General features: G+C 36.4%; 1 protein-coding gene across 1 annotated transcript; it reads left to right on the top strand.

Annotated features, from left to right (window-relative positions):
• Positions 1 to 3,977: 3,977 nt before the first annotated feature.
• On the top strand, positions 3,978 to 5,072 carry LOC114275146 (LOB domain-containing protein 33). The gene is made up of 2 exons (XM_028217143.2): positions 3,978 to 4,453; positions 4,559 to 5,072. The coding sequence occupies exons 1-2, from the start codon at positions 4,175 to 4,177 to the stop codon at positions 4,940 to 4,942; spliced, it is 663 nt and encodes a 220-aa protein (XP_028072944.1). The 5' UTR covers positions 3,978 to 4,174; the 3' UTR covers positions 4,943 to 5,072.
• Positions 5,073 to 9,519: the final 4,447 nt, after the last annotated feature.

Raw genomic sequence — 9,519 nt, 5'->3', positions numbered from 1 at the left:
GTAGTCTTTCCATTGGAAAATACACACAAAAACAGAAAATTCACATGGTTCATTAAAACTAAGTCCACTTTATGGTCATTGCAGTTTCATTATAAAGAGATTGAATCAAAACATATATAGAGAGATAGTGGGTTCTCACAATATATATATATATATATATAAATATTTGAGGGTTCTAATTGAACGCTCTCAATTCATCTTTAATGGTATGAAATGTATCATGTGAAGTGAGGATCTATACCATTCTCTTTATCTCTTTCTTTCACCTTATTTAAAATAAAAACAATAATAATGTATTAAAAAATGTATCACCACTCTTTATATATATAATATTCACGAATGAGCCTTGAAAGATGGGTTTACGGCAGCCATAGTAATGAAAAAATCGTCTTACTATAGTTTCTTTTGCAGTCGTGTAATTAATGGTCAATATTTACCACGATCCACATCATCTCATAACAATTTGTCCTTTCCATATTTGTCTCACATGCCAACTGTAAAAATAAAATAAAATAGTAATAACAATAAAAAAAAAAATCAACAAGAGGGAAAATTATAAAATATTTTTAGAATATTACGTATTTGTACTTTTTAACTAATTATCATTTAATATGTTTCATCATATTTATCAATTACTCAACTACTTATAATTTTTTATCAATCATAATATTATAAAGAGAAATGTTAGGGATCATGAAAAAAAATTCATGAAAATAATCATGAAAAATTTATGACTCTTAGATTACCTTGATTAGTGTGTGGTACTTTATTTTAAGTGTAATCCAAAGGTCATAAATCTTTCATGATCATTTTCATAAAAGACTTTTCATGATACTTAGCATTACTGTATTATAAAATATTATGTATCTATATTCAGAAATTACTGACTAATTAATCTTAGGCGAGTGAGGGGTAAACAATAGCAAACCTACCATATTAGCATATTGAGACGACATCATTAATGCATGATAGAGAAAATCACTTTCATCGTTATACTAAAAAAGTTGGAAAACTCTGCTCCACCGTCCAATATCATATAATATATATATATATATATATAGAGAGAGAGAGAGAGAGAGAGAGAACTGGCCAAGCCTCCCTTGTCTCTCTCATGCATTTGCTTCCAATTCAAACAAAAACACTTTCAAAAGACGGAAAGTAAAAGTAATAGACCAAGTTTGTTTTAGTGAAAATGGCATTCTCATTTGTCTCCCCTCCCCTCCCCTCCCCTTCCCACCCTCCATCTCTCTCTTTTTTTTCTTGAGCCTTGAAGAATAGAAGAATAGCAAAAGTTAGTTGAAACACCTGACAGTAGTTTTGTTGTTGATAGCTATAGTGAGCCTCCCGCCAGCGATCTCTGTTCCCAAAATCTATTCTGAATCCAGCATAGCATCAATAGTATTATATGGTGAGAATCTTAAAATACAAAAATATTTAGTAGAGGGAACCAATAATTTTGGATACAAAAAATTCCCACTCACTCCCTTCATGTATTGGATAAACACAACACCTGTCTAAGGCTTTTTACTGTGTTGGGAAGACAATGAGAGCGGGTCCATGCGATGCGACCACCACCGTTCCAACTTGAAGTGGCCAACAACCAAACCTGATTGAATTTTACAATTAAAATATATATGCATAATATACTTGCACATAAAAAAACAGAAATAGTCTCGCTGTTTACAAAATAAGGCTGCCCAATATATAGAGGAAGGGGACTCTGAAGCAAAACAAACAAGTCATGTTTTAAGATTGGGTTATGTTGGGAATTTTAAATAATCTATTTAATTTTTTACCAAATTCTTATATAAGTGTGGGATTTACACGTGGGTTTGTATGAATCCTACACATATGTAAAAAGTTTGATATAAAATTTGACAAATTATTTGAGATATATAGGATGTGTTTGGTAACGTTTACGTTTTCACTTTATATTTACAAAAATTTTATAAATTAGTTTTTGTTTATTTTTTGTTTATTTTTAGAAAAACATAAACTACAAATGCGTTTGGTAATTGACAAAATATTTTAAAAAATTTAAAAATATAAAAAAGAGTGAGAAATGGCAAGTGGCGGTGGAAAACGGTGGTGGAAATTGGTGACGGTGGGTGGTGGATAGCTAGTGGTGGCGGGTGGTGGCGAGTGGTGGGTGGTGGTGGCGGGTGGGTGGTGGGTGGTGATGGTGGGTGGGTGAGTGAAGGTGGCGAGTGGTGGGTGGTAGTGAGTGGGTGGTGGTGGTGGTGGTGGTGGTGGCAGGTGGGTGGCGATGGCGGGTGGTGGTGGGTGGTGGCAGGTAGGTGACGGGTGGTGGGTGGGTGGGTGATGGTGGTGGGTGGTAGGTGGTAGCGAGTGGGTGGTGGTGGTGGGTGGTGGCAGGTGGGTGGTGAGTGGTGGCGGCAAGTAGGTGGCGGGCGATGGATGGTAGTGGCGAGTGGCGAGTGGTGGCGGGTGGATGGCTGGTGGGTGGTGGTGGTGGCAAGTGGCTGGTGGCAAGTGGTGGCAAGTGGCTGGTGGCTGGTGGTGGTAGGTAGGTGGTGGCAGGTGGTGACGGGGGGTGGGTGGTGGGTGGTGGTGGCGGAAGACGGTGGTGGCAAATGATGGCGGGTGATGGCTAGTGTTGGGTGGTAAAAAAAAAAAACTCAAAACTCAAAACGAAAACACATTTTTTGTGTTTTTTTTTTTTTTTGTCAAATTTATAAACTGAGAATACTGATTTACAAATCAAAAATTTTGCCAAACAAGTTTTATTTGAGTTTTTTAAATTTTTATAAATATAAATAAAAAATTAAAAACGTAAATGTTACCAAAACGACACCTTAACATTTTCCTTTAAGACTAGTTAAATTTTGATTAATCAACACACCCACAGTATTATTACAGAAAAAACAGAGTATTACCCCAGGATGGAATGAATCACCATCAACTACAATATATCAAGTAAAGATGTTAATAAATAGTAAGGGTAAATGGTTGTGGTAGATAGTCAAGATAGCTTTTTTTGTGCACCAACTTTCATTTATGTGAATTATATACAAATAAAAACAAAATAAAATAAAATCAACACAAAATATTCATTCAGAATAATACGATATAGATATTTTATTTTAAAACATAATATCTATAAAAACCATTTTTATTTACAAATTTGACATTATTATACCATTCTTGTAATGTCTCCTTATGTAATGGAAAGGATCACAATTTTATTTCGTACATATATATATATATATATATTATGTATAATTAAAGTCTTCCTCATATCTTAGAGCATCTCCAATGCACTAGGCATATAATACTTGTTAGTTAAAATGCCTAGTGTGATTCACTTTTTTCAATTCCAATGCACTAGGCATATGATTAGGCATTTTGCCTCAACTCATATTCACTAGCTACATGTACCTAGCCTTCAACGCTAGGCAAAATGTATTCAATCATTAGGATAATTTCCCTCCATCTTTGTTGTTGACGTGGCATTCTATAAAATTAATAGTATTTGGATAAATAGCTAAAATAAAGAGTATGGTTGGAGTAAAAACATAAAACAGTTGATAGGCAAAATAAAATATATACTTTATAATAATATTCAGATAGATAAAATGCCTACTACCGTTGGAGATGCTCTTACATGCTTTAAACCTTTAGATGCCAAAAGTCATTTTTTAATGTTTTCTCACCGCCATTTAGTGCAGGCAAGATGAACTCATCATCATTATATTGCCAAATAAAGGGGAAAGAAGTCACAGTACTTACCTATAAGACAACAACACCAAGAGCATTAATTTAAAATACTAATCAGCAATTATTTTCTCATTTTTTAGAGCCCAACGTACTAAAAATGATGATTAGGTCTTCCATCAACTGTCATATTTGTGAACTCTCAACAGTGAATAAAAACCCTCTCTAAGTCTTTCAATTAGGAAAGTTACCCAATTTGAGAATGACAATGCTGGCCACAAAGGAGACCTGAACGAATTTACTTTTCTAACTAAAGTGAGAATGTCCCTTAACCATAACTAAAAGAGCTTCTGAACCTTTTCAAGTGGTGGCTAGGCTATATATAAAGAGTACAAATATCAACTTATGGCACTAAAACAAATCAAAGCCTAGTAGTTTCAGAGTGTGTGTGTGAGTGAGTGATCATTGAAGCAAAATTGAAAAGCAAAAGATTTGGACAATGACAGGGCTTGGCTCTTCTTGTGGAGCATGCAAGTTCTTGAGGAGAAGGTGCACAAGTGAATGTGTGTTTGCTCCACACTTCAACTATGATGAAGCTGCAGCCCATTTTGCAGTGGTGCACAAGGTGTTCGGTGCCAGCAACGTCTCGAAGCTGTTGACAAACCTTCCCATGAACGATCGACGTGAAGCTGCCATCACAATATCCTACGAGGCGCTGGCTCGGATGCACGATCCGATTTATGGTTGTGTTTCTCAAATCTTTGCACTCCAACAACAGGTTTCACTGCATGACTGACTTCTCTCATACATGGCTAGTTAAATCACTCACAATAACAAAACAAAAATCTCTAATGTTGCGCCTTTATTAAACCTAAACTTGCAGGTAGCTAGCCTACAGGAGGAGATAGAAACTCTTGGAATTCAAATGGCTAACCTCACAGTTGACGTTTCGAGTTGTGGAAGTTCTCAAGCAACTAATCAGTTTAATAATGAGTTATGGGTTTATTCTCAGCAGCATAATGACATGACGAATGTACAAAATTTTTTAAGTCAACAAGATTCACTGCTCTCCCATGGAGGGGATACAGAAGGAAATCATGACCTCTATACCCAGATGAATATACAGTTTCCTTGTTTGGGATTGGAGGACCAAACCTCCTCTGTTCCTTACCCTGACTTGAGCCTCTTAGAGAGACTCCTTGAAGGAATTGACCAAGGAATCTATGCTAGCTGTCCATGGATAGTCAATGGTAGCAACACCAATTGAAGAGGGTCAAAACTGGAAGCATGGCTTGCTCTTGTGTAATATAACCTCTTTTTCATTCCAAAGAGAAACAAGTTTTGTACTATCCCCAATTTTACTAGTTATGCCATCCAGATGTTTGTTTGTTTAAAAATATTTCAATTGGAATTTTTTTTTTTTTTTTTTTTGTGCGACAATCTTAAGGAAATTTTCACTTCTGAAAAAATATACTTCATCTTGGCTAAATTCACTTTATATTCTCTTCAAAAATTTAAGATCCAAAAACGACCTAAATAAAGTTTTCAGTCAATTCAGGGATGGGTTTTTGTGTCATCATTTCTTTATCATTATCTACAAATCAAGATATACTTGCTTTCCATTGAAAGATTAATAATCAACACATTGATGGATAACTCCGTAGTACACCTCAGTAGAAAACAGATTTATCGTATAACCAGTTATGCAATGATATACTTTTTGTCTCATAACCAAACACCTTCATGTAAAAGCAGCGACTAATAGAGACAAAATATTTGCAGTATATACATCGGAAGATAAACGGAATGACCATGACCTTGGGGGAGGATTCAAGCAAATGCTAAAGCAAAACATATATTATATTGTGCCCTAGACCCTAATGAATATAATAGAGTTTGTGCTTGTGATACTGTTAAAGAGATTTAGGAAAAATTAGAAGTTACACATGAATGCACGAGTCAAGTAAAGGAGTCTAGAATTAGCATGCTTACTCATAACTGTGAGTTATTAGATTTACTAATATTATTAATTCTTTGAAAAATCTTGGTAAAGAGTATACTAACCATGATATGGTGATAAAAATTCTCACGTGCTTACGAAAAAGTTGGGAAGCTAAAGTGATTGCTATTCAAGAAGCAAAAGATTTATAAAAAATTAGCATGGATGAATTGTTGGGATCTCTCATGGCCTATGAGCTTACAATGATAAATGGGACCACAAGGAATGCGAAAGCCATATGGGGAGATGATGATGAAAGTGGCTCCAAGGAAAAAAAACAATGACAATGAAGTAGCAAATCTTTGCTTCATGGGAATTCAAGATAATGAGGTATTGAAAACTCTCTTTCTTATGAAGAATTGTTACATGTTGAAGAACTACATGAAAGTTTTGAAAAGACAATTTCAAAATATACTCTCCTTAAAAATCCAATGCTTCACTTATAAATAAAAATGAAAGTTTGAAAAATGAAAATGATTCTCTCAAAAAAATTTCAAATGAATTGAAATTGAAAATAATGTTTTAAAGAAAAAATTGAAGATTTAAATAAAATAATTTTCACTTGCATGAATGTATGGCACTACCTTAAGTCTTACGACCGTGTCAACTGGGTTGATTTTCAGTCTTTCACATTCACTCCCGTCATTTATGACTACTCCAGTTTGTCAATCGGGTCAACTGCAGAACCTCATTTTGATTGACCTTAAGACTTGGGCACTTGAAAGTTTCTTGATGATGAAATGGTAAATATTTCATCTTTAAAGATATTTGAAGTTGTTATGAGTTATTGTATCACCCCATTTTAAGCCAAAATCATCTTTTTACAAAATCACCATTTTGAACTAGAATTTGTTTTTAGCCAAAACCTAACTCTTTGGTCCCATTTAGAAGAGATGGAGAGGGGAAGGTCTGATTGAACTTAAATTGACGATATTTTCAAAAGCATTGACTGATTTTCACTTAAAAATATCGATTAAGAGTTAATTGGGTTTACTTAGGCAACAAGCAGACCCAGAATGTCGAAAGGTTGACTTGGAATCTCATGAACCAATGGGTTAATCAACACACGATACACCAGGAGACTCAATTTACTTGATGTATGGAAAATCCACATGTTGCATGGAAAACCCACACATCTGCATGGAAATTCGTACTCGCAAGTAGGCTTAAAATGCAGATTTTGCTACCTTCAGGTGGGCTTAGAAAACAAGGTGATTTGCCACTGTCTAGTGGGCTTAAAACTCACAATTGATGAATTGTTTCAATTCAAATAACCCAACCTTCACCCACAGGTACTCAGGCAGTTATATCATATAAGCACTTAGCCTCATGGTAAGCATGCTATCATGGCAATCACTCACATGCATGCAAGGATGCTGAAGCATAAAACTTACCGAGTACTCCAAGCCAAAACAGAAGCTATGTTAGAAATCCATGCATGATCCCAACTATACAGAAATGCCTAATGCAACACATGCAAAATGCAACTAAGATAGGCTCGGCTATTCTAAAGATGGCATATGAAATGCTACAACTAACAAGTATTCAATTTGGAATTGAAATACAATGCAGTTAGTATGGTGCGCCGAGCCCGGTACATTTAAGACAGATGAATGATGGAAACATGCTATCATACTGTATGCTAATTGAAACATGCCCTAATCTAACCATCATAAGCTGGTAAATAAAAGGGAGAAAGACGTGGGGTTGGAAGACATACATCACACACACGCACACTTATTACAACATTGCCCTCGCTCGGAGGGTCCGAAAGAATAATACAGTCTGAATAAATAGTACAGTCCGAAATGAATAATTAAATATTACAAAACCCTAATTAATTAACAAATTAATCTAGGAAAGTGAGTAAATTGGCACGCAAATCCATGGACTGCCTCAGCTCTGTTCCAAATGATGAATGATGCATGCTCGAGTTGCCTGGCGTGGAAATCCATTGTGATGCCCCGATTCGCCTCTGTTTGCAATTGTTTTCGGAATATTGCGCAACGCTCCAGAAGGCCGCCGATTTCTGATTTACTGCAACAGAGAGCAACAAAGGGGTATGGCAAAGTATTTCACATATGTACGCATGACTACTCTTCAGGGAGTGTAGTCCTCGATCCTCGTGCCACCAATCACGCATATCGATGCATGATGGCCGAGAAGTCGAATTGCACGACTCAATATAAGATGAATGCACATGAAAACACAATAAGACCTAAACTCCATCATGGGTAATTCGGAGTGTCGGCGACAGGGAATTGAGACACGTTCCGTCACTCGGAGTACGAAACGTCCCTTGTTTCCCGTGCTCAGGCTAACTCTTATCCCAAACACAATGCAAATGAGATGGCATACACAATGCTATGAAATGGCATACACAATGCTCGATGTAACATGGCATACACAAAGCTCTAACAGGCAACCTAGCATACGTAATGCTATGAATTGAAAAGGCATACACAATGCATAATGGACTTACACCAACATGAGTGGACCTCAACCACACTCACATCAGTGGCCATTAGATGAAAATGAGACAACCGAAATGCGTGCACATATGCACGCATACTGAGGACCGAACCTAAGGCATTAAATGCCACTCTACCAAAGCATGGCAAGGATGAAGCATGGTATTCAAACATGTAATTTTCAGCACTGAAACATAATGCTAAATGGTCCCGAAACATGGAAATATGGCACCCGATGCATGGAATAAGCCCCGAAACTCAAAACTAGTCCAATGCATTGAACCACAAGTATACAAAACAAGTATTATTTGATCATGAAGTCTAAAGACAGAGTCAAGGTAGTCCCAAAACATGCACATTTTCAGTTTAAAGCATGGCCAAAAGATGGTAACATGATGGACTAAAATAGCATGCAACATTGGCTAGTAAGTATGGGTTACATGGCATGTATATGAAGCAAATGAGAACTCATCAAATCAGCCAAAAATAGTGAATAAAACATGCCAAAATATGCTCAAATAATCACTGAAATGCAGCCAATGCATGCAAAAATGAGGGGCTTCTTTGGAAGGCCATTCAAGGGGTTGTTAAGCACATATAAGATAGACACTTAGCATGACCAAAACAATTCTAGAAATGAGTTATGATAGCCCTAAAACTCACAAAATTGGCCCTGATATCAGTCAAGGAGGCATACGATGAAAGGCCCCCTCAAAAGGCCATGAATGGAATTGTTCTACACATGTGCTATAGACATAAAATATGATCAAAAGGGCCTAGGAAAAACCTAAGACAGACCTTAAAACCCACAAAATTGGGCCCAAAAAGTAACTTCAATGCATGCAAAATAGAGCCCCTTTGGAAAGCCAATGATGCTAGTAAAGAAAATGAGGGGTAAGAGGGTCACCCCTCTATGATTTTAAAGCTCAAAACCTTATCAAAGCCACTGAAAATCCCTTGGATTTCAGTGGCTAAGAGGCCAAAACAAGTCCAATGCAAATGCTCTAATGCATAGCCCTAAATATGAAGGAATGAAGCATGCAAGAAAGGAGATGACTCCAAACAGAAAAGTGCCCTCAAGAAAACTTAAAGAGAAGGTCAAAACAAGGCTTTTTCCAGTTTATAACAAATCTTGAAAATGTTCACAAGTAAGGCTAAAGTATGATGCAAAAATAGCCCTAAAAGAGAGATAGAGGGTAAGGGGAAGTAGATGACTTCAAACAGCAAAGTGCCCTTGAACAAAGTTGAAGAGGAGCTCAAAATATGACACTTTCTAGTTTATGACAAAGCCTAGAAATACTTTCAAGTGAAGCTAAGTAATGAAGCAAAAAAATGCAAGTTTAAGGGAAATAGGCACTTACCATTGAAGAGCCG

This window comes from Camellia sinensis, chromosome 8, assembly GCF_055761805.1.
Source record: "Camellia sinensis isolate YWXY chromosome 8, ASM5576180v1, whole genome shotgun sequence".
NCBI classification, from domain to species: Eukaryota; Viridiplantae; Streptophyta; class Magnoliopsida; order Ericales; family Theaceae; genus Camellia; species Camellia sinensis.
Note: the sequence above shows the minus strand (reverse complement) of the source record. Positions and strands in the feature narration are given on the sequence as shown.

Coding starts and splice junctions, on each gene's coding strand:
- LOC114275146 (XM_028217143.2), top strand. CDS start 4,175: ATGACAGGGCTTGGCTCTTCTTGTGGAGCATGCAAGTTCTTGAGGAGA. Junction 4,454..4,558: donor TCTTTGCACTCCAACAACAG/GTTTCACTGCAT, acceptor CTAAACTTGCAG/GTAGCTAGCCTACAGGAGGA.